This window comes from Acipenser ruthenus, chromosome 3 (assembly GCF_902713425.1).
Source record: "Acipenser ruthenus chromosome 3, fAciRut3.2 maternal haplotype, whole genome shotgun sequence".
Classification (NCBI taxonomy): domain Eukaryota; kingdom Metazoa; phylum Chordata; class Actinopteri; order Acipenseriformes; family Acipenseridae; genus Acipenser; species Acipenser ruthenus.
In genome coordinates this window covers 36,755,920-36,781,574 of record NC_081191.1, presented here as the reverse complement: position 1 = coordinate 36,781,574, position 25,655 = coordinate 36,755,920, and the positions used below count along the sequence as shown (strand labels likewise).

At 38.7% G+C, this 25,655-nt stretch overlaps 2 protein-coding genes across 8 annotated transcripts in view; one reads left to right on the top strand and one right to left on the bottom strand.

The window, feature by feature from the left end:
• The window catches only part of LOC117435388 (palmitoyltransferase ZDHHC3), a 38,607-nt gene extending 31,975 nt beyond the window's left edge, over window positions 1-6,632 (bottom strand). For 2 of the 4 annotated variants that reach the window (XM_034058496.3, XM_034058495.3), the window contains exon 1: window positions 6,218-6,632. The gene's annotated coding sequence lies outside the window, so the exon portion shown is untranslated. The remainder of the gene's footprint in view (window positions 1-6,217) is intronic. The other 2 variants (XM_034058493.3, XM_034058497.3) reach the window with 2 other exon arrangements.
• Window positions 5,746-18,917, top strand: LOC117435648 (exosome complex component RRP42-like). 4 transcript variants are annotated; one of them, XM_059012846.1, is made up of 8 exons: window positions 5,746-5,797; window positions 10,973-11,074; window positions 11,686-11,780; window positions 14,734-14,899; window positions 15,442-15,512; window positions 16,958-17,081; window positions 17,457-17,612; window positions 18,524-18,917. In XM_059012846.1, exons 1-8 carry the CDS (start codon window positions 5,762-5,764, stop codon window positions 18,626-18,628), a joined length of 855 nt encoding a protein of 284 aa, XP_058868829.1. In that variant the 5' UTR covers window positions 5,746-5,761; the 3' UTR covers window positions 18,629-18,917. The 4 variants fall into 4 exon arrangements, with proteins under 4 accessions (XP_058868829.1, XP_058868831.1, XP_058868830.1 ...); XM_059012848.1 differs by lacking the exon at window positions 5,746-5,797 and adding an exon at window positions 8,834-8,949; XM_059012847.1 differs by lacking the exon at window positions 5,746-5,797 and adding an exon at window positions 9,334-9,357.
• The last annotated feature ends 6,738 nt before the right edge of the window (window positions 18,918-25,655 follow it).

The following is a 25,655-nucleotide window of genomic DNA, read 5'->3' as shown; positions in this document are numbered from 1 at the left end:
GTTTTGTACTCACTCATTTTATTATTGTATTCACGGATTGTGGCCTTGTTTTATTTGCGTTTTGTAATATAGTCACTGTTCGATTTTTATTTTTGTGTAATTTCATTTTGAGCACATTATTTTGAAACAACACTTTTTATTTGTTTAGACATATTAGTCGTACACGTTGGTAACTGGGAAGTGTTACAATACTTCTTTGAGTGAGACCTGATTGGAAGGAGTGAGCTATTTAAAATGGCACGGGGTAAATCTGTTAGGATGGAAGCTGTACACGAGAGAACGCTGAAGCACGGTTTGTCTGCTTTTTAAGGTGCCTGCCCTGCTGATGTGACAGACTGCTGATTGTTTCTGCAACTGTGGGAAATTGGTTATCGGTGCTGGAGAAGAAGGAAGCCTGAGTGCTGTCATTTTAAAGGACGGTCTGACAAAAGCCACTGGTCAAATTGATAACCGATTGGAAATTATATTAACAGTACCAGAGATTAATATTAATAACAGTAGCTAATGGGCACTTTGCAGCTGTTAAATTTGTACTGTTTGTGCAGAAAGGAATTGTACCAATAATTTTACTGTTAAGTATTTTAATTGCAATTGTATTTTAACTGTGTATTTTATTTATTTATTTATTTTAATTTAGTCGTTGCCAATTATTTTTTTATTATTTTCTCCCAATTTGATATGTCCAATTATTTTTTTAGGCTCAGCTCACCGCTACCACCCATGCGTTGACTCGGGAGGGCGAGACGAACACACGCTGTGCCGTCAGCCGACCGCTGTTTTTTCACACTGCGGACTCACCGTGCAGCCACCCAAGAGCTACAGCGTCGGAGGACAACGCAGCTCTCGGGCAGCTTACAGGCAAGCCCGCAGGCACCCGGCCAGACCACAGGGGTCGCTGGTGTGCGATGAGCCGAGAACACCCTGGCCAACCTAAACCCCCCCCCAAATTATATGCCGTCCCCTGGGAGCTCCCGTCCACGGTCAGCAGTGGAATAGCCTGGACTCCACGCGGAGCGCCTTTACTGGATGCGCCACTCGGGAGCCCCCTATTTAGCTGTGTATTTAATGGTGCCACTGTATACACTGATTTTAGCTTGTTTTCTTTGCTCATCACTTTAGTTGATTTTAATAGTTTAGACCAAGAGATTACCATTATATATCGGTTGATTTAGGCATCAGAAGGCGAGTTTGGAAGTCTGCTATTTGGAAGGGGGGAAAGAGGTGTTGTCTTCTGTAAAAGAAGCACAGAGCGCTGTCTCTGTTGTACCATGGCATATGGGATAGTAACTCAGTGCTTGGGCACGCTGTGTTTGACCTATCTCTTCCGAGATTTTAGGATATGTGTGGGAGGGTTTAGTCTCTCAAAACGTGTGAATGATGGATTGATCATGTCAATCAAACGGTGAATGACTGATGCCTAATCTGGCCTATAGGATTTCTTCATATTGTTCAGTCTAGAATCCAGGAAGTCAAATAAACAAACTGAAGAGTTTTATATTTCGGACATACATGAATGCATGGATGAATTAATTAATATTCATTTTAAATATACTGTAGCGTATTATTAAATGTTACCAAAGTTATTGTATTCCACTCAAACATCAATCCAGTGTTTTTCCACAGCAGCTAAATATCATCTACTGTATTTGATGAACCAGAATTGCAGTGCTGAGCTGTTAACAACACCAAGTGTTAACAGGCGGTCATTGGCACGATGTCAATTCATACAAAATTCCACTGTTTTATATTCAACACGTTTGATGTTACACGCCACTGGGTTTAGAGGGGTTGTAAATAAACCCCACTTGCCAATTTCATCCATTGTCTGCCATGTTTGGCAGACTTCACATTTTAACACAGTCCTTGGTCAAATTTCCACTGTATGTATACTGTAACTGGTCCACAAGATCACAATCTCACCATATATTGGTCTTACTTTGCCTTATGGTTGTCATAATGCTGCAACAATATATATATTACAGAGGCAGAAGGGATTAATAAAAATGTGAAGCTGTAATGCTTTCAGCCATTGTTAATACTGCTGGGAAATACACCTGTTTTTAATATTTTCCCTGATAATACAACATCAGAGGGATTCTCATTAGCTTGCTGTACAAGGTGAATGATGGAATAACATGACGTTTAGTTCAATTAGTTATGCTGAAGGGGAAAAAATGAGCTTTTAAAAATATGATGTCTCATTTGCCAAAGCTATCCCGTTTAAGGAGAGTAGTTGTTTTTTGTTTTTGTTTGGGTGCTTAAAAAAAAATAAGCTGCACGAGTGCAATGAGAGCCGTAGTTGTGTGTATTATAAAGCTACATCTGTATTTTATTTTACTCTATTTTTGTAAATAAGTTTAGATTTTTTTTCTTTATATCAATATAATAAAGGTCAAGGATGAGAAATTTGGTAGAATTGTGTGTGTTTGAGTGTGTGAATTAATTGTACCATACCCCACTAGGTAACCTGTATTTGCAAATTATGACATGTCCTGAATTTAGGCTTCTGATGATTGGTAGCTTTATCCATAAATGCAGCACAGCACCTCTGCATTTTGTATGTTACACACGGGAACAACATTTCTGAGTTTAGTTTATGTTGAACCGAGTAGAATATAGGTTATTAAAACTGAACAAAAACAATCCAATGGATTAGTGATAATAGCCAATATCTGGCTTCAGCGCAAACAGCGGTGTCCTTGCAGGCTCTAATCTACTGCTATGGTCAAATGTTTTGCATCACCCTATAGATTGAACTAGTTTTACTTCAAAGTCAAATGTTACGTTAACATGTTGAATTGCATACCGCTTTGTAGTTTTACCACAGTAAATGAAAAACTGCCAACAATTGAAAAATGTGACATCTTGAAATCTAACATGAATTACTCTATATTATGGCTTCCAGTAGACTTTTGCGATATCATTTTGTAGTTTCGTTGATGTTAAATAAAATACCTAAATTATGTTCATATAGGTGTGTTTTTTTGTTTGTTTGTTTTGTTTTTAATAATGGTCTCAATCCTAAAATTCTAGGTGATGCAAAACTTCTGGCCACAGCTGTCGGCAAAACACAAAAACATCATTTTCTGAATAAATAAAAGTTATTATTAAGTTAAACCGTGTTGTTTCTTTCTGTGGACATTAATTAGCCTTATATATGAATCCTAAGCAAAATTTCACCGCAGCCTACACTTTGGCCTTGACTTAAGTTTAGTGGCCTTGGTGCCCTCTACAAATATACTTAACTGATCGCCATTGTCCTTTTTGTTGCCAATTTAGAGCCCTGCAGTCACAATGATTGCAAACACCAGAAAACAGTAAATAAACTATTAATTACATTTGAAGCCACTAAGGGGAGCTTAGCAACAGCAGCACCCTTCCTTGACAACAGAACAGCTTCAGTAACCCGCCCCTCCATCCCTCCCCCTTCCCTCTTCATGGGATAATGCAAGACTAGGACTCCCCATTGTGGTAGTCTGAGAGACATTGCAATACTGTGAACTGGGTATCACATTCACAAATGCCAAGGATTAACATCTGCTGTGTTTGGTATTCCGTGTTGATCTGTAAATACTGCAGTTATCTCGCTAATCCGTTCATATCTGAGGAGAACACAGTATACAGAAGAATCCCAAACGTTTGGCACTTTCCAGTATTTCAACCTAGATAAATTAAAACAGAACATATTAACCAGACTTCTGGAAAACTAAACTGCACATTTTCTGTCTGTGTGCAAATATGAAAAGAAATATGTTTGGTCCCTTTAATTCATTACTTAGCGATCGCTTGGGCAGGACACTTTCTTGATATCAGTAACATGAAGCTCTAGTTTGCTGTTTCCCATACAGGGCAAAGGTCAAACTATTGATGAATGTAGTAAACTGACATTAAGGAATTATATTTTTGTACAAAATGTAGTATTATTGAGGTACACTGCAACACAGCGCTGGTCCAGTAAAACAAATACACTAAGGGCTCTGTACTTGGACAAAGACATGAAATTTCATTACAGTTCTCACTCTTAATTTACACTAAAAAAAGATGAAATATCGAAAACAGTGAATTAGTAAAGGTCCATATACTGTAAAGTATAGTTCAAGACAATTAACTGAATAGATGTGATGCTAAATGATGCAATTAAAGCATATGGGAAATGATGTGCAAAATATGTATAGTTTCATTTTCCAGTGGAAATAAACTGCAGGCATAAAGTCATGCCATAAAAAATACTTTATCAGAGTTTTTGCGAACAAGACTTGACTCCTGTGTAAACTGCTGATGGATAATAAGCCAAGTACAGTATGTAATCTCAAAAGGTAAGAGGAGCTGCATTCATTTAGTAAATGGAATCAGCTATTGAGCTGCAGTATTACTGTGACAATTCCTATCTCACTATTTTTTTTTTTTTTTTAAACTGTTCCAGTAATGACTGCCCATTGGTTACATGGCCACTCCCCTGTGGCACTAAAGGTATTGCGAGGCACAAGTTAAACCTCCTGCAAAAGTGATTAATTAACAGGTTGACCTAGTTTATAGTTACATAGTTGGATTTCGGCCAAATTGGACACCACTCCCAGTTTACATTCTGGATGGCTGATATAGTGTGCTTTATGACTATGCACCCTAGCGATTAGAAGGACTGACAAGCAATACAAAACCTTTGTTGCCAGTCAAGCGGTACGCCTCTTTTCACTCTTTGAACCTAAGCAACGTGTGTTACTAAACTACTAAACCATCGAGGGGAGGCCCAGTCTGGCTAATCCTCTAAAGCCTAAACCATCTCCAGTCAATTTTCCTCCCGAACACACTGGAGGCCAATGCAGTGCTCCCTGTGGGCCTCCAGCCAAGACAGGCAACTCACCACAAATAGCATTCACAAAGCAAACTCTCATTGAATTGGCTCACTGGAGGGTAGTGGCTTTACTAAATGAGCCACTGGTGACATGAAGCAGATGAACCTACACTCCTTCATATTGGAACACTAAAGTCTGGCGACTTCTAAGAAACGGTGGTGTAATCAGACAACTGGACTAGAATCTCCCTGAATGACGACCACCAGATTTAATTGTAAACCATCCTCCTAGATGTCATAATGGGATACAAAAAACAGTGACTGAAACTACAGACGTTCTATGATGAGAGCCAAGGCATTTAGTTTGTTCTAGAATGTTACAGAAGAGTATACACATGGAATATTTAGCATTTTGTGCAGCTACCATGGGTCTCCAATGTGGAAGATGAAATTGTCCTCTCCTGCAATTAACTCTCAGTACAAAACATGGTAATGTTTCTCGAATTCATATGTAGATGTGTCCTGAGGTTTTTGTCTGTTCCTATACATAAATAAAATAAAGCCTCATTGGTAGGCTGTGGACTGTAGTATTCAGATGGGAAAGCTCTCCAAAAGAACAATATTAATCCTTGTTTAGAACAGATACTGAGCTGTGATGCAGGTTAACCCCCATGAACCATTCTACTGCATATTAATGCATCGAACTGCACTGTGGCAATATAGGAGATGACAGATAGCCGTGCAAACAACTGACAAGGTCAAATTAATGATAATAAATATATTAATTATTGTATAATTTAATGCAATTAATTTAGGCCAATAAAATTAGCAATAAAAAATTATTATTTGTTACAATTAGGCCTCCCTCATTTTATATTGTGTGCTTTGAGAAAGTCTAAGACGGTGCACAGGTATGTACATTCAGGTGAGTACTGTAGGCGACTGTCCTTATTCCCAACCCCAACCAGCATGGTGCACCAAATGCCATTCACAAGAAACATTCAGGTGGGTTTGCTGTCTCTGCTGCTGCTTACTACCTTCAGGGATATACGTTGTTACACAAGTCAAGCCATGCAGGCATTAAGCCACAGTATGGATGAATGGATATTGTAAACTGATTTGTGGTAGTACTAATGAATGTGAATTACTGTAGAGAGATGTATCAAATTCTACACATATAGAAAAACGGGGGGAAATCATTATTTTGTTACATTCTGTACTACTGTATCACCATGCTGTATAATTTAGCGGTTTACTTAACAACATGCAAACGCAGGGAGCATTGCCAATGCAGTACAAACTCAAAATGGAATTTCAGAGCAGAATCTCTAGGGAATAACATAACAAAAACCTTGAACGAAAAATAACTTCCCCTTCCATGCGATGACAGCTGACAGATATTTTGAAACGAACGATCATACGTACCTGTTTTACTGTGTATGGATGACGCTGTTCTGCAAAGAGCTGCCCCGCAATATGTTTTGTTGTATCAACACCCAAACTGCACTGCTGTGTGGAACAAAATTTCAACGTCGCACACCCTTTCTCGACCACCACCCTTTTTCTGATACCGACGCACGCTTCCTTTTCAAATATCAATATATTTGCGGTTTTAATACAGATCTGTTCGACTATATGTTCTTCTTTTACACATAAGGAGAATATCACATTCTCTCGAACCAAGTACGGCCTCTTCCTCCTGTGTATGCACCCTTCTCAAACAAGAACCAGGAAGTCTGAAGCAGAAGCAAGACTTCCTGTCTCTGGCAGCAGTTAACTTGTTGAAGCCAAAGGGTGCGTTCATGCCACGCAGACTTTTGCCATTCTGCATAGAATCGGAGCAAGTAGCCAATGCATTTTCAGAATCTTTGCAGAATCTGCGCAGACTTAGCAAAGTCCGATTCTGTGCAGAATGGCGAAAGTCTGCGTGGCGTGAACGCACCCTGTGTCTCGCTCCCAAACTTCCTTCCTTATAGCAGCCGCTGCTATAGCAAACTCCGACCCCCTGCCAAATTTCGTCCACCCTCCGCCCCTATAAAAGTATATTAACAAACGTTATTAATACGCGTCAAAACAACCAGCACTATTGGTGTGTGTATGAGACAAAATTAGTTAAAATGTATTCAAATTAAGTTCTGGTTTTTCAATATAACATTCCAAATAATAACTGAGTTACGCGTAAATACGTAAACATACACATATCTGTGATTTAATTATGATATATAGTATACTTTAAAGGTACGATGCTGAAGTTGGCTTCTTAAATATTCGTCCAGCTTATTCGCATTCCAGCTTCTTTATTCGCATCCCGCAAATTTAACAAATTGAATAAGTAACTGGGGTATTCAAGGGTAAAATCGCTTTGGGCCACTTTTTCAAAGTTGATTCTCACACAGGAGGCACCCCTCTACCTTAACCATAAGTATTTATCCAGGTGTAGTGTTATAAAGTGGTAGGCCTACATCGTCACAATGTGGTACGTGTACCAAAACTTGACCCGTGTAATGTTAGAAAGTGGTACGCTGTGAGATTTTCAGAAGTAAAAAAAACGTACAGACCCAATGTAGTGCATATGATAAATATTCACATGCTATTTTCTTAATGGTGGAAAAATATGACAAATTCAATTTAAAAATTTGAAAAAGACTGAAAACAGCGTAACGTAGATTTGAATGGGCACTTCCATGTTTTCTAAGCAGAAGTTGTTTAGAAGTTGTGTTGGCATGAGCGAGCAAGCGCAGTGCGCTGCGTACCACTCTTTATCTGCGTACCTGAAAATAACACTACACTGGCCTAAATCGGATTTTGGTACAAAACAGCGGGCAAACATGGCACAGATAGCAAGTTGGCATGTTACCCAATTAAAGCAAATTGATTAAGTAACTGGGATATTTCAAGGGTTAAATTGCTTTGGGCCACTAATTTCAAAGTTGATTCTCACAGAGGGGGAACCCCTCTACGTCCCCCATCTGTATTTATCCCGGCCCAAAACAGATTTTGATACAAAAACAGCGGGCAAACATGGCACAGATTGCAAGTTGGCTAATAACGCAAATTGAATAACTGGGGCATTTCAAGGGTTAAATCGCTTTGGCCCACTAATTTCAAAGCTGAATCTCACACAGGGGGATCCTCATATGTTTTTATCCTAGCCCAAAATTGATTTTGATGCACTACTGCTATTTAAAGTCACCAACTGTCCAAAGCCTAAATCTGGGATGGCATCATTTGTAAAGACTATAACTCAGTAAGAGTTTCCACACTCATCCAGTCTGCAGTAATGAGGAGTGAACTCAAGACATGTCATATAGTAAGAAAAAAAAATCAAATAACCTCACGTGTACTTTTATTTAAGACATAAGGCATTCTTCTTTGGATTAAGTTGAAGTCAAAGAATTCTGAGTTTTCTTTCAATGAAAACTTTTCCTCACCTCGGTTTAATAATATCTAGAAGATCCAGTGTGAGCTCTAGTTGTTGTTCTACATTTTATGCTATATATCTGATCTCCCATATAAAATACTGTGGCAGGGCAAATCCCTGCCTGAAGAAAATGTTGGTAGTTGGCAGGGACAGGGTTCATTTCTGTCCCTGCCAGATGAACATGTGTGTGGCTGTGTTTGCACAGCCACGATGTAATTAGTTTATTGAATTTAATTGACTACCTGTTAATTTGTTTTTAGTTTAATTAGTATCACCTGCCTGTAATTTAGTAGGCAGGTATTTAAACAGGGTGAAATGTTTGGTCAGAGCATTCTCCAGTCTGTGTGAGGAGAGAGATGGAGATGGTCCTGGTCCTGGTCCTGGTCCTGGTCCTGGTCCTGGTCCTGGTCCTGGTCCTGGTCCTGGTCCTGGTCCTGGTCCTGGTCCTGGTCCTGGTCCTGGTCCTGGTCCTGGTCCTGGTCCTGGTCCTGGTCCTGGTCGAAGAGAGAGACTGTCACGGGGAAGAAACCTGTGTGAGGAGAGAGAGAGAGAGAGAGACTGTCATGGGGAAGACCCCTGTGTTTTTTTTTTTGTGGAAACCTTTGTGTTTGGAAGTGAGACAACTTTGCTGGATCGATGTGGGGGAGAGATGGAGGATTACTGAACTGAGAATTATTGGATACCTGTGTATGATTTGGATTGTTTGGACTACTCTGCTGGCTGTTAGACCCTATTTGTATGAAAACTTTCTTTGTGTACCGAACTTTGTTGTCCAACCCGACCACCCACCTGCATTCAATGTGCACTTAATTCCTGATAATTAAGCAACAGTATTAATTTAGCAAAGGTTTAACACTTCACTTACAGATTAATTTCTTGCACTTAAGGGTCAATTTTACAAACTTGTCCTGTCTAAAAGCATCTTTTTGGGGGTGCGGGGGGGATTATGGGGCCAGTTAGCTTTAGATTTACCTCCGTCCGTCAGGGTGCTGCTTAATTAAAGTTGAACCTATGGTCAAACACAGACGTTCATGAAAAATGGGATAACTAGACAAAAGCGGGACAAAAATAAGATTTAATTAAACTTGTGGGGACACCAGAACATGCTACCTAAAAAGACGACTGTCTTGGGAAAATGGGGACGGTTGGTACAGTAGTATTACTACTAATAATAGTATAAAATATAATAATTTTTTGAATGTTGCATTTTCTATTGTAATACTTGTAAATCACATTTGTCTCTGCCATCTGATTATCCACTGTATATCTCTCTCTCCCACTCTCTGTTCAAAATTATTACCCACAACTCCCAGAGCGCTCATCCGCTCCCGAGTCCCGGACTCCTACAAGTCTGGTAGTGGTACAGCAAAATCCTAGTATTTGGCTGGGATAGAAACATATGGGTGACGTAGAGGGGGATCCCACTCAGTGACAACTTTGAAATAAGTGGCCTAAAGCGATTTTAACCTTTGAAATATCCCAGTTACGTATTCAATTTGCGTTAATTGGATAACATGCCAACTTGCTATCTGTGCCATGTTTTGTTTTTTTTTGTTTTTTTTTTACCCAAATCCGTTTTGGGCCGGGATAAATACATATGCGTAAAGCCGTTTAATATTGAATACTAAACACTTAAATGTCCTAATACTAAAATCTAGGACATGTGAGTTATATATGGAATGCAGTGTAGATTTTTATATATATTTTTTATAAACAATTGGTTTCTGGTTTGATCAAAAATCTGTATAGTTGGAGATCCCGGAGGACCGGAGTTGATAACCCTTGATAATCAGTGGATAGAACAAGAAACATATTCTAGAATAAACTGTTTTGATATAAACCAAACAATATGTTTATTTTATATATAACAATTCAAAACACTTTACAGTACAAAGTCAAATTATTTGGTATATTACGTTTACAGCACGTGCTACAATATGAATAATCAACCCAATTTCAAAAGAAATAAAATAATTAAATAAACCATAACCAAAACAATAAATGAATGTAAAATAAATTAATTAAATCGACGCTAACAAACCATGGATAAAGATTCCACATTTTAAGTTTCTATCATTTTTCATGCATGTAGAAGAACTGAACATTTTTAAGCATTTGGATTATATATCCGCGGCATCATTGGTAAGTGCGGGCATGGGCTTTCCAAACTTGTGCACAGTCTGTTTAAGTGGGACTACAGGTTGTCTCCTTGGTTACCAAAGCCCCATGCAGGATGTAGTCTGTCTCTTGCAGCGCCTGAGTAAAAATATTTTAAATCTTTATATACACTATTTTCTTTTTTAAACTCATAATGCATGAGATAAGCTTAGTAATGCATTTAGTAATTCGCATTACTGTATGACATGTATTTTGCAAGGTGTATTGTTGGGGTTCAAAACATTGCGCAATCGCCAATGTGTTCTGTGTTTCAAAGATGGCTGCTGTGCAAGTGAGCGAAGCAGAGAAAGTGTATATCATGCACGGTGTGCAGGTAAAGGTTTGAAATGTATCAGCGATTTGGGTGGGTCAGGGGATGGGAGGAATTGAGTTATTAAACAGCAGTCTTAAAAGCAGATTGAAAAACTTAGAAAGGTGAAAATTCTCCACTTATGAGTCAGGTTCACCGGCTGCAAAGTAGGATATATCATTTAATCCTACATTCTAATTATGATCGTAGCTGGATTGGTTTCTTTATGTAGTCCACTCGTCGATATTATTATATACGTTTATTGTTTGTAAAATGTTGTAAATTTGTTTAGGATGACTTGCGGGTAGATGGGCGTGGGTGCGACGATTACCGACATATGGAGATTGAAACTGATGTGGTGTCAAACACAAGTGGTTCTGCCAGAGTAAAACTGGTAAGTTTTTTCAGGTAGCTACGGAGTCCGTTCAATTTTACACGAAAGTGTTTTGCATTGTGTTGTATATGTTATTCAGTATTTAATCATTCTGTAAATCCTACCAGAAAGCAGACCTTATTAACAGACCCGTTTGTTTGAACAGTTTAATCTTGAAACCTGCTTGCTTAGACATGATTCTTAATCCTAAAGATATTCCCCTATGACTACTTGCAGTAAGATGATAAGCATGATTTTATTAAGCGTAGTTCAGGTAGCAACACGTAAACTTGTGTTTGTAATTTCCTGTGCTGTGGTGTGTTCCTTGCTAATGGAACTCTGTCATACTTTGTCGACTCAGAAGTTCTATGACTACACTGTAACAAGTCACAACAGTGCCGTTAAAAAAACAGGGTGATTTTTAATGTTTCCTGGTACCTAATTCTGTCCTGTGTTGTATAAGATTTACTAACTACAATTGGACAATGCAACCTACAGCACAATAAGTGATTAGGTACTATTATGAAGTCTACCCTCAGGTCCAGGTTTATGTGCGGAGTTTTGTTTAAGATTAAATAAAAATCCCCCCCCCCCCCCAACCCCCACCCCCCCACCAATTGGCTTTTTCACAGGGACACACTGACATTCTAGTAGGCGTGAAAGCAGAAATGAGTAGACCCAAGCTGGAGAAACCCAATGAAGGGTGTCTGGAGTTTTTTGTAGACTGGTAAGTAAAGTTAGAAATTCTAATACAATGATTTTTAATGGTATAAAACTGGTAGGAACAATACTGCTCCTTCCTGCAACTAAGTGGTTTCATTTTATATATACACAATTGTGCATTTTCCCCCTCCTTCTCCTGTTATATCTCACTTTTTAAATGACCTCAACCAGTCATTAACCCTATGTTGATAAAATGCGGTTGGGCCATTCCATGACAAATCACCCCAAAAATATTGGATTTACACCATCTCTGATTTTTCAAACTTGGGACAAAAAAGGGCAAAAAAAACCAAAACGTTTTTAGCGTTTATCAGGTCAAGCGGTCATTATATGGTTGATTTTGGACCCACCAACATTTAATCGATCTTTAACTCAAAAACTATTTGAGCTAGACTTAGGTGTCTTTTTTTATTGAAAATTTCATGAGAAATCAAAAAATGACATTAATTATTATTATTTGTTTATTTAGCAGATGCCGTTATCTAAGGCGACTTAATAACACATTTGAAGTAACCCCTTAAAGTTGTTGACCTTTGGGGAAAAACTCCCAATAATACAAATTGGAAAAGGAATGATATGGAAAGGTAAAAGTCTCTGCTTCACATGTACAGTTACAGGAAGGTAATATTTTTTTGTTTGCCCAAGTGAGACTTGGGCATGCGTGTCTCAAGGGTTAATCCAGCATTTCTCATTCATCTCTAGCCAGAGATACTGCCCTGAATTCCCACGTGGGTGCTTGGATTTGATAAATAAATCAGTCTCCCAATTCTTCAGAGATTTTCAATCATCCCAATCCAAATTGTAGCTGTATATATGCACGAAACAAAACCTCCTTTCTTGTATGTCCAGTGTCTTTTCCTTTTGCTTTCAACTGAGCCGTACCAAGGGATTGTCACAACCGTATCTGATGCAGTAAAGAAAGGCAAGAGGATTGAAGCCTGTTCTGGTAAACTGGTATGAATCTGTGTGTAGGCGTGGTGTGTCCTTTATGGTCAAGGTTGACTTGAACCTGTGTTCTAGGTTTTCAGCAGTGAACATGATCTATTTTTCAGAGACAGATGAAGATTATGCTGTGGAAGACAGTCTTGCAGAATGAAAACATATCCTCTGGGGTTAATCTGGCCTTCAATAGGACACTGCTCATTTTTTATGTTTTTCTCTTGGCTCTGGTACCCCGTTGTCATCATAATTTGAAGTCCAGTTTATGGTAGCAAGATTGATGAAATTGTACATGTTTTGTGTGGTTAGCATAGCTATCACTGATGTAATGCATTTTGGGGCAGTTTTTCCTTCTGTTAGGGAAGAGTTTGGATTGGGAGTAGTGCACAGCTAATGTTGAATATATCATGTTCAATGCTGAAAACTCAGGACAAAGATTCAAATTAGGATTGACCATTAAAGTGATTGTAGGTCTCAAATATGCAATAATATTTGACCCAGAAGACACTGCTGATGTGAAATGACAAAGGAAATGTAAGTGTGACAGATTTCCTGAGAATAAGGCATGGAACCTGAGATAACGTTTTAAAATAAAATAAAAATACATATTTGCTATTGCTTCTTCAAAACGGAACATTTGAGACTTAGGTAGCTAATGAAAGAAAAACAGGTATGATTTATATAAATATTTTTTAACTACAATCACTTTAGGTGTGCACAATATCTATACCGGTTCATCCCTAACTCTCACACCCAGATTCAAGTCTCCTGTCTCTCTAAAAGTGGGTCTACACTGGAAGCGAGTGATGCGTGTGATGCGAGTGAATTTTGTATCTACATCGGGTAGCAGTGTGGAGTAGTGGTTAAGGCTCTGGACTCCTGACCGGGGTGTTGTGGGTTCAATCCGAGGTGGGGGACACTGCTGCTGTACCCTTGAGCAAGGTACTTTACCTAGATTGCTCCAGTAAAAACCAAACTGTATAAATGGGTAATTGTATGTAAAAAATTATGTAATTGTATGTAAAAATAATGTGATATCTTATAACAATTGTAAGTCACCCTGGATAAGGGCGTCTGCTAAGAAATTAATAATAATAACTAAAGGCCATACCAAGCAATCCTTTATTAACAACTGAGATCTGCTGAAAGTATCAATTATTTTTTATTATTTTCTCCCAATTTGGAATGGCCAATTATTTTTAGGCTCAGCTCACCGCTACCACCCCTGCACTGACTCGGGAGGGCGAAGACGAACACACGCTGTCCTCCGAAGCGTGTGCCGTCAGCCGACCGCTTTTTTTCACACTGCGGATTCACCATGTAGCCACCCAAGAGCTACAGCGTCGGAGGACAACGCAGCTCTCGGGCAGCTTACAGGCAAGCCTGCAGGCGCCCGGCCAACCTACAGGGGTCGCTGGTGCACGGTCAGCCAAGGACACCCTGGCCGACCTAACCCTCCCTCCCCCCGGGCAGCACTCGGCCAATTGAGCGCCGTCCCCTGGAATCTCCCATCCTTAGTTGGCAAAGGAATAGCCTGGACTCGAACTCACGGCGTCCAGACTATAGGGCACATCCTGCACTCAACGTGGAGCGACCTTTACTGGATGCGCCACTCGGGAGCCCCCCTGATCTTTTTTTCTAATCATTTTTTTGTACATTTATTGTTTTGATTAGATGACGATATAACAAAAACAGCCATGATCTGCAATAAATACACCCAATGTCTACTTTTTAAATTATGATTGTGTTATTATATACTGCTATTTTAACAGCGTCGGTGAATTGAAGAAAGCACTTTACTTTTAAACAGAGGGCTGTATTTGCCCCCTAGAAGGAAATCTTTTGATTTATGAAAGGTTTTATTTTTTAAATTGTATCTACTGTATGATTTGTGACAGGGTAAATGACGTGGTGCAAAAGACTGAAAATGTCCAAACGTATTCTCCCAAAAACAAATCATTTAATAGTCCTTCTTTTTCTGTGCATTTCCTTTGTAATATTCATTATCTTCTTTCCAGTTCCGCAAATGCGACTCCAGAATTTGAAGGTCGAGGAGGGGAAGACCTTGGCACAGAGATTGCTAACACATTGTACAGAGTCTTCGATAATGGCCACAACATAGACCTCAAGTCCCTCTGCATTTGTCCCATGGAACACTGCTGGACCTTGTATGTAGATGTACTGGTAAGTGCCTGTGTATAAAGGCTATAGAAAGTCACTTTCTTTTAAACCTTTTTGTTAGTGCCACCGTACATCCATTAGAATGTTATACTGACCCCTTGTGAGAAGATATGAAATTGTTAGTTTTGTGTACTTGCTGTCATCAGTGAACCCGCTGCAAATTACTGCTTCTGCATTTTCAGATTATTACTTTTTTTAATTCTATAATGTACCAGGTTTACTAACTAATGTCCCCTCTCAGTGACACAGGATGCTTTAAAAAAAAATTCTTGAGATGGTTTTAGAAGTGACCACTAGGGGTGTGTCAACTACAAGTTAGTAAATGGATCATCTTGATACAAAACCATATCTGCAGAAAGGCAGCAATTTAAAGTTGCACATGTTGAGTTGTCATTTCTAAATAAAAAAAAAACAAAAAACTTGCTAGTGCTTTTTTACTAGGAAAATAACAGTACTGCAATAAAAAAATCTATTTTAGCAGGTTGAAATACCAATAACCGGAAGTAGAAATCTGTCGTTAACGTGTCTGTCTTTTTGGTTCCTAGCTGTTGCAGTGTGATGGAAACCTTTTTGATGCAATCTCCGTTGCAATCAAGGCTGCACTTTTTAACACAAGGTAAGAGAATGCACTCGTTCCACTTGAAGGTAGTTTGCTCCTAAACAGGCGATGTCCAGACATATTTTTCTGCACCTAACAGTGTCATGAATATTTAATAACACGAATAAAAGTTTTAGAATGCAGGTAATGGGTACTTGCAGTACTTGCTCATTATGTCAGCATTTTATATTTATCCAAACAAAAGTTTTATTTTAAAACTATAACAATACACCTACAACCGGAGGAAGTAACACTAAATAATGACTTTGGTGTATTTTTATGTTGAACATTGTTTGAGAGCTGAAAATAGGTAGGTTTTATCCTTCTTAATTTCCTATTTATTAAACCTCCACATGTCGCAAGCCTGGGTATCTTACTGGTTTACAGTACCTGATGCAGTACTGCCAGCAATGATTTAATTATGACCTTTGCTGGGCTCCAGCTATGAGAATTCAAACACCTTCTACCCTGTAAACTAATGCTCCATGAAATGATTATTTGGATTGATTGGGCTAATTTTAACAATCAAAGTGAAATAAGTCAAGAAACGGCAGCTTGGATTTGGGGTGATTTGCTGCTTGGATTTGGGGTGGTTTGCTGCTTGGATTTGGGGTGGTTTGCTGCTTGGATTTGGGGTGGTTTGCTGCTTGGATTTGGGGTGATTGCTGCTTGGATTTGGGGTGATTGCTGCTTGGATTTGGGGTGGTTTGCTGCTTGGATTTGGGGTGGTTTGCTGCTTGGATTTGGGGTGATTGCTGCTTGGATTTGGGGTGATTGCTGCTTGGATTTGGGGTGGTTTGCTGCTTGGATTTGGGGTGGTTTGCTGCTTGGATTTGGGGTGATTGCTGCTTGGATTTGGGGTGATTTGCTGCTTGGATTTGGGGTGATTTGCTGCTTGGATTTGGGGTGATTTGCTGCTTGGATTTGGGGTGATTTGCTGCTTGGATTTGGGGTGGTTTGCTGCTTGGATTTGGGGTGATTTGCTGCTTGGATTTGGGGTGATTTGCTGCTTGGATTTGGGGTGGTTTGCTGCTTGGATTTGGGGTGATTGCTGCTTGGATTTGGGGTGATTGCTGCTTGGATTTGGGGTGATTTGCTGCTTGGTATACATTCTAATCTGAATCTTAACTTCATTCAATTTGGGTTCCTGAGGAAAAAATCCAACACGGCAGTGGATCCCAGATTCCTGCCCGTTTTCAGCTTTTTTTTTTTTTTTTTTAATACTTCTCCTCGCATTCATCTCTGATTTGGGATGATTGCTGCTTTTCTTTGAATCTGTGGAGAACAGCAATCCACACAATTCCAAGCAGCTCTCTTCACTTGTTTAACTTGGACTGGTATATTAGCCCATTCAACAACAATGACCCTCACCTCTGGAGAGCTTGACCCGAATAATCCATTTGTGCAGCACTACTTCATACAGTGTTAAAGGACACAGAAATAAAGTGTGTGTTTCTTGGCAGGATCCCCAAAGTCCAGATGATTGAAGATGAGGAGGGTACGAAAGAAATTGAGCTGTCAGATGACCCGTATGACTGCATGAGACTCGATGTAGAAAACGTCCCCTGTATTGTGACTCTGTGCAAGGTACACCATTGCTTTAGATGCACCTAGACAAATAACGTTAGTGTTTTTAATCCTGTTTCAAGGGATTTCCATAAGGGAAGACAGGAGTAAAACCCCTTATTACCATTTACATAGACAGGCATCTTAGCATCTAAATGGATAAGCTTCATAATGGTCTTGATGACTAATTCACAAGCTTGCTGAAACATATCACAGAGTCTACTAACAACTGCTGACAATATTATGTGTTGTTTACTAGCTTTTGCTGGTAGCAATGTGCACTGAATTTTAAAGAAAGAGCGCAAAGATTTAGTCTGCAAACACACAATAGGATAAGTTGTGAGCTGTCCTGCACTTCTTTCAATTACTGATCCCTGCACTGCCATGTTTTAACAGATTGGTCACAGGCATGTCATTGACGCTACACTTCAAGAAAAGGCTTGCTCCATGGCAAGTCTGCTTGTTGCAGTGACCAGGAAGGGAACCATCACCTGTGTCAGAAAGGTTGGAGGAGGCAGTTTGGATCCGGAAAGCGTATTTGAAATGATAGAGGTAAAGTCATCTGTTTACCTTGCTAGTTATACCTGCTCGTACACAGCACCGACTACTTTTGATGCACTTTTAATGTCTGTCATAAAACTCCTTTTGAGACGGTGGCATGTAGGGGTGTAATACACAATGAATCACGATACTTTCTTTACATGATGGATTGTAATAGAACTATGTATCTTTTGTATTGTGATACAAGACCAAAAGCACAGCATAGCTCACTGACGTTCAAAATGCTCTATCATTAAATGATAATTTGATATTAATATGCATCAGGACCATGACATGTATCCTGATGCATTGTTTTGTGACCTGCATATCACGATATGTATGATATTGTAACATTAGTGCATCATTACACCAAAACAGTGGCAAAATAGTCAAGACCGGACGATCTCTGGGATAGACTGGGGTCTGGTTTGTTTGAATCATAACTACAGTTCTGTATGCAAATGAATGCATTGTCTTGCACTAACCCTACATCTAATCTGGGCCTGTAATCTACCTTCACAATCCCTTTTTTAGGAAGCCAACAGTATTGAAAGCAAGCATTGTACGGTGCATTCAATTACCTCTACAGCTGTTAAAAATAAGACAGTATCTAACTTCTTGAACACCGCCCCCTCTCTGCCCAACTTACTACTGTATTGCTATTACATTTGTCATGTGTGAAATTCAGTAGAAGTATGTGTAGAAAGCTTTTAGGATCTGTTGGTGCCCCTTTAAAAATAATTGTATTTTCTAAGAATATTGAGAACAGTTTTATATTCCTTTAAAAACAAAAGGATGTGTTTTCAATTAGAAACAAAATGATGTGTTTTGTACCTAAATGTAAGCATTAGTACTGCAGTTCTTTCCCCGCTGATCCTCACTGTTCTCTGCTGTCCCCTCCCTCCCCCCCCCCTCCCTTAAAGACAGGGAAACGGGTTGGCAAGGCGCTGCACACACCTCTACAGGAGATCCTTCAGAAAGAGGAGAGCCTGGGGAAGAAACGACACAAAGTTGGCTTCTTGGGATAATTTGCACTGGTTTTTTGTGCTGTAAATGGTCTTTGGTGATGCTTTTTTTTTTTTTTTTTATTCAAAGAAGGATTCCTGTTGCTCTTTTTATTTTATCCCAGGGCTATCCAGCTGATGACTCTTGAGCCATATATGGTTGAAGACCGAAACATATACAATCAAAATGCCAACACATTGATGTGTTTAAACCTCTCTTTAATGAGCAGAAACATACTGTTTATCTCTCGTTTTTAATCTCTTTGCTACTGTTCACTCAGATATGTTGTTTCATTAAACTAAACTTGTTTAACGATAGTCTTATTTTTGTTTGTTAGATAAATGTGTGAGAGAGAATGATATATGGGTCAGAATATATTACCACACAATAATATGTCTCGAGTTAGTTTTGAGCTACCTCAGAACTAACAAGAGACATTTGTGTGGCAATATATTCTGACCCATGTTATTATTTTATACATGACATATTTCTTGCCTTCTAGTTCTGTTTGTGTAAACTGAGGCGCGCTGCTATAGAAAATGCTGCATTCATGTTGGCTCAGGTTATGCTGCTATGCTTAGGAGAGAATTTTGTTCAGCCATCCTTGTTGCCATGGTTTTTTATATATATATATATATATATATATATATATATATACATACATATACACACACACAGTGCTCCCTCACTATAACGCGGGTCTCGGGGGACACACAATATGAGCATTATAACTGAAGAGCGTTATAAACGGGGGAGGGGTGAGACACATAAAAACACACACCTGACTAAAATACAAAATAAAATAACTGTCTCTATATAATGCACATAAAACTTTCCCACTCGTGGATCATTTTAATTAGGTGTTTTTAAACTATAAATAGCCTGGCTAAACAGCGATCGGGAGTTCAGTTCAAAACGACAGACAAGCAAACCAAGTGCGAGAAGGAGAGCGGGTCGGGCGAGGGGAAGAGGTAATGGACTCGCACCAGGTTCGGCTGCCGGAGTGGGGCTGAAGCACCTTGTCTCCCGGAGAAAGCTGCAGCTCCTCTCGAAGCAAAAAAGTAAATGCATTACGAAAGATACCCACGTAATAGGCATAATATTTATTTAGTTATAAAACAAATGCTGAATAAGATGTCCGTGTTATAAAGTGCCAGAGCAGATTTGCTTCAGTTCAGATCAGAAAAATTAAGAGACCACTGCAAAATTATCAGTTTCTCTGGTTTTACTATTTATTGGTATGTGTTTGGGTAAAATGAACATTTTTGTTTTATTCTATAAACTACTGACAACATTTCTCCCAAATTCCAAATAAAAATATTGTCATTTAGAGCATTTATTTGCAGAAAATGACAACTGGTCAAAATAACAAAAAAGATGCAGTGTTGTCAGACTTCGAATAATGCAAAGAAAATAAGTTCATATTCATTTTTAAACAACACAATACTAATGTTTTAACTTAGGAAGTCTGGAGATTGGGCTGGCCATGACAGGGTCTTGATCTGGTGGTCCTCCATCCACACCTTGATTGACCTGGCTGTGTGGCATGGAGCATTGTCCTGCTGGAAAAACCAATCCTCAGAGTTGGGGAACATTGTCAGAGCAGAAGGAAGCAAGTTTTCTTCCAGGACAACCTTGTACTTGGCTTGATTCATGCCAAAGCTGCCCGATTCCAGCCTTGCTGAAGCACCCCCAGATCATCACCGATCCTCCACCACATTTCACAGTGGGTGCGAGACACTGTGGCTTGTAGGCCTCTCCAGGTCTCCGTCTAACCATTAGATGACCAGGTGTTGGGCAAAGCTGAAAATTGGACTCATCTGGGGGTGCTTCAGCAAGGCTGGAATCGGGCAGATTTGTCTTTGTGAAGGACGCATGAATCAAGCCAAGTACAAGGTTGTCCTGGAAGAAAACTTGCTTCTTCCAAGAAAACTTGCTTGCTTCCTTTTGCTCTGACAATGTTCCCCAACTCTGAGGATTGGTTTTTCCAGCAGGACAATTCTCCGTGCCACACAGCCAGGTCAATCAAGGTGTGGATGGAGGACCACCAGATCAAGACCCTGTCATGGCCAGCCCAATCTCCAGACCTGAACCCCATTGAAAACCTCTGGAATGTGATCAAGAGGAAGATGGATGGTCACAAGCCATCAAACAAAGCCGAGCTGCTTGAATTTTTGCGCCAGGAGTGGCATAAAGTCACCCAACATCAATGTGAAAGACTGGTGGAGAGCATGCCAAGACGCATGAAAGCTGTGCTTGAAAATCAGGGTTATTCCACCAAATATTGATTTCTGAACTCTTCCTAAGTTAAAACATTAGTATTGTGTTGTTTAAAAAATGAATATGAACTTATTTTCTTTGCATTATTCGAGGTCTGACAACACTGCATCTTTTTTGTTATTTTGACCAGTTGTCATTTTTCTGCAAATAAATGCTCTAAATGACAATATTTTTATTTGGAATTTGGGAGAAATGTTGTCAGTAGTTATAAGGTGTTGTCAGTATAGAACAAAACAAAAATGTTCATTTTACCCAAACACATACCTATAAATAGTAAAACCAGAGAAACTGATAATTTTGCAGTGGTCTCTTAATTTTTTCCAGAGCTGTGTATATATATATATATATATATATATATATATATATATATATATATATATATATATATATATTACACACATATACACACAGTTGTAGTCAAAACTTTACATACTCCACTGGAAATTTATAATTTCTAGAAATTTCTCAAACAGAGTTTTAGGAAAAATAGCAGGTTTTGCTTTTGTGGATGAGGAAAAAGTTACAAGAAGTAAATCTCTACAGTTATTTATTTCAGTAATTTTATTTTTGCTAAACTCCAAAAAGGTTAATTCAAAAGTATTCATACGCTTAGAAAAGTCTAGAAAATGCTGGATTGTAGAACATTCTTAGAGAGTATAAAAGGGTTAGACATGGGATGATTGCTGTCATTACCAATAAATCAATATGGGAAAAAGTAAAGAGCTATCTGAAGACCTTAGGCAGAACATAATTTATTGTCATAAAGCTGGAAAAGGATGCAAGAAGATTTCCAAGCATTTGAGTATCCCAATTTCAACTGTTGTTTCTAGTACCAAGAAGTACAAGACTCATGGTACTGTCACAACACTCCCTTGGTCTGGAAGAAAGAAGTTTCTTTCACCAAGAACAAGTAGAAGAAGTGTCAGGAAGATTAATAACAATCCGAGATTGACTGCCAAAGATATTCCAAGTGAATTGGCTGCAAGTGGGACTGGGGTTTCCATTTCAACCATAGGTTGAGTATTGCATGGTGAAGGTCTCAATGGTCGCAGGGCAAGGAAAAAGCCACCCTTAGGAAAACGTCACAAGGACAATTGCTTAAAGTTTGCACAACGGCATTTGAATGATGGATATGAGTTCTGGGCAAAGGTTTTGTGGAGTGATGAAACAAGTCGAGCTATTTGGTCACGCTGATAGTTGGTACGTTTGGAGAAAGTCTGGTGAGGCGTACAAAGAAAAGAACACCATACCTACTGTCAAGTATGGAGGTGTTAATATCCTTCTATGGGGCTGTTTTTCCTCTTATGGTACAGGAAATTTAGTTCCAATACATGGTAAAATGGATTCCATAATATACCAAAAGATATTGGTCAATCATCTGAAACCCTTTGTTATAAAACTTGATTTAAAGTTCCATCCAGTTGCAGCAGTGTAGTTGCAGCAGTGTGGAGTAGTGGTTAGGGCTCTGGACTCTTGACCGGAGGGTTGTGGGTTCAATCCCAGGTGGGAGACACTGCTGCTGTACCCTTGAGCAAGGTACTTTACCTAGATTGCTCCAGTAAAAACCCAGCTGTATAAATGGGTAATTGTGTGTAAAAAATAATGTGATATCGTGTAACAATTGTAAGTCGCCCTGAATAAGGGCGTCTGCTAAGAAATAAATAATAATAATAATAACAGGACAACGATCCAAAGCACACATCAAAATTTACTTCAGAATGGTTAAAGAAGAATAAAATCAAGGTTCTGGAATGGCCTAGTCAAAGTCCCGATCCAAATCCGATTGAGAATCTTTGGTATGAGTTGAAGAAGACACCAGAGAAGTCCTCGGAATTTGAATGAACTGGAACAATTTTGCATTGAAGAATGGTCAAAAATCACTAAAGAATCATGCCAGAAGAAGTTCATTGACAAATATCATAATCGTTTAAAAGAGGTTATTATTGCTAAATTTTAAGAAAAATGTCTTCAAGCCCATCCTCTTCTCTGACTGATGAAAATTCAGCAGAACATGCAAAAGAATTTTCAACAAACTGCCATCTAATCAGATACATTTTCCAAATAAATATGTTTAAACTATTCTTGTCAAGATGAATTTTGATTACAGCCAGCAGGCACATTGAAATGAACTAATGGTAAAATTTAACAATGTAAGGATGCAATGTCTGTTTCTGACATATCCTTAAAAAACAAAGTTTGTTTAACATTGTGGCTTATCAGATAGCAATGATTTTACCCACCTTTGCATGCTTTGTCATGCCTGACCTTTACCCTCTAGCGTGTAAAAAGTGGTGTCTGGCAGTGGGTGAGATAAAATTACTTTTGGCCTCTTTAAAACTGGATGGATTTATTGGCCAGAAGTTTTTCATTACAGTGTTTTTCCACTTTCTGGGATAGTGAAAGATAAATGTGAGGGCTTGGCTCCCAGGCTCTGCATTCCCAGATTGGACCATGGAGCTGAGAGGAACCTGTCTGCTGCTCTGCTTCCTGTGTTTGGTGTACAGCACCCTCCAGCAAAACCCCCAAAAAACCAAACTGGGGCCAAAGAAAGGTAGGTGTGCAGTTACTGTTCCATTTTATTGATCATTTCTGTAGTCTTTCAGTGGCAGATAGAGAATTGTCTTAATGCACTGCACAACTGTTTATTGCACTGTTAATACTACAGTACTGTAGGATGATATCTATGATGTTTGTGCTGAAGTAGTCGCTTGCTAAGGGAACACAACCCCCCGGAAAGCAAGTGAAGTGTTCTCCAAGTCAGAGGTGACCACCGGACACAATATGCCAAGGCCAATCACGATATGAATCAAGAAATACAAATGCATTTATTACTTGTCATGAAGCACATGTATCAACTTAATAAGAGAAAAGGCAATAATAATAATAATAATAATAATAATAGTGTAACTGCCAAAACTTTGTCTGCGTAACATAACCTGAAAAGTTGTTGTGTAAGACTAGGCTTTTTGATGAATCAAAAAAAAAAACACACACACACACACAACAGCCTGTGATATGCATAGCTGATGCAACCCACACTGTAAGTTAGTAAATTTCAGTGGATTGGCCCAAAGTTCATGCATTTGTTGATTAAAAAGCTACTGTAACTGTAAATAATTTTAGAAATAGGCCTACTAGTTTATCAAAAACAAATTTAAACATAAATTGTTTTTTCTGTTTCCCTCTAAACTGTTGCTGCTAAGTCTTATCCTGCCCTGAAAGTGAATATAAGCCTTGGCTACCAAATATATGAGCCTTATAAATAAAACATCCAAATATTGAATCCAGGTCAGGTCACTAAATACATATTCATTCACAAATCGATTACTGGAACATGACCCTTTATGGATGAGGTCAAGACCTGAAGGGGAGGCACTGTTTTCATCATTCACTAGCAACTATTACAGCTATTTTGAGAGAGAGAGAGAGAGAGAGAGAGAGAGAGAGAGAGAGAGAGAGAGAGAGAGAGGTTTAGACTTTGTAAAACAAATAAGTCTCTGCATGTTTACAATAAACAGGTAGTAACCCCATTATTCAACTTTATGTTTTGTAAGGCACAACTACCCAATACCTTCACCAGGGGGATTTTACATATTCTTTCAGCAGAACTATATATTAGTATTTTACTAAAAAGTAGGAGTTTGATGTTAAGTACTGTATAACCTCTTGCATTAAGCATTGAGGTAAAGGGGGATTGATACTGGTGTAAAAGTGGTTAATGTTAATGTTGTACGGTACTGGATTTTCATAGCCTACAAAACAAAAATGATGTTGTTTATTTTTGTTACCTTGTACTGGATTTGTAGTGTCAACAATGTTAAATAATATTACCTATGGAATACAATTATGGAACCAAGTTAATTTCAATGTGGCTGCTGGCTGTAATCAAAATTCATCTTGACAAGAATAGTTTAAACATATTTATTCTACTGTACAAGTTTACGCTTTAAGGTTACATAGATAAATTAAGCCTGTACGAAACTATACGTGTGGGATAATTGGGTAATTAGGATATGACTTTCCCTGATGTTTTACATGCCAATTACATATGGTAAGCAGCTTTGTATTTTGTCATTTGATCCACCCCAACACTTCACTCAATTAATATATTTAGTGGCGTTTGCGAAGCAAGAGTCCCCATTTTAAATCTTCGACATACTTCTTCTTATTATTCTTTGGCACGCTACTCCTCTTACACCGTTTAAGCTAGAAACGCCGTTCAAACTTTAAAACGTGTGGACCGGTCTGGAATAGTGTGCTTGTGTACAACTTTTTGATATCTTTTATACTTTAATTATTAAACTTTTTTGTGCTTTTTTTGTCCATCTTTATTCACTTTATTCAACATTCTAATGCTCCCCATTGTTTAAAAACTCCCAGACTTCCAACATTCTAGTCACTGTAAACGATGTAACTTTTGACACAAATCAGCTACTTTGACCACTTTCCCAACAAGACAAAAAGTCAGAGCATATGGAATCTTCCTCTACTTCTCTGCTATTTAAATCTGAAATCAAAACAGAAATAACTTACCAATCAAGAGGTACAGCTGTTTTAGTAACCGCATCAACTAAATGTTCTCTAACTTTTTATAAACAACTGAAAGCATGCCCCACAACTTTACTTATAAAGTTACCATCTAGTTTTCATACACAAGTGTGAAAATTAAAAAATATTGTATTGTCCTTAGCAAGCAAGCACATTCACAAAATAAGAAACTGTACACAATAAATAAATTATGAACAGCAACAAAAAACAAGAACAAAACAA

What these genes read in the sequence shown, in the direction of transcription:
- LOC117435648 (XM_034058986.3), top strand. Translation starts at nt 10,648, where the DNA reads ATGGCTGCTGTGCAAGTGAGCGAAGCAGAGAAAGTGTATATCATGCAC. An exon ending in CTGGAGTTTTTTGTAGACTG is followed by an intron (nt 11,781 to 14,733) that starts GTAAGTAAAGTT and finishes TCTTCTTTCCAG; the next exon opens with TTCCGCAAATGCGACTCCAG. An exon ending in GCGTATTTGAAATGATAGAG is followed by an intron (nt 17,613 to 18,523) that starts GTAAAGTCATCT and finishes CCTCCCTTAAAG; the next exon opens with ACAGGGAAACGGGTTGGCAA.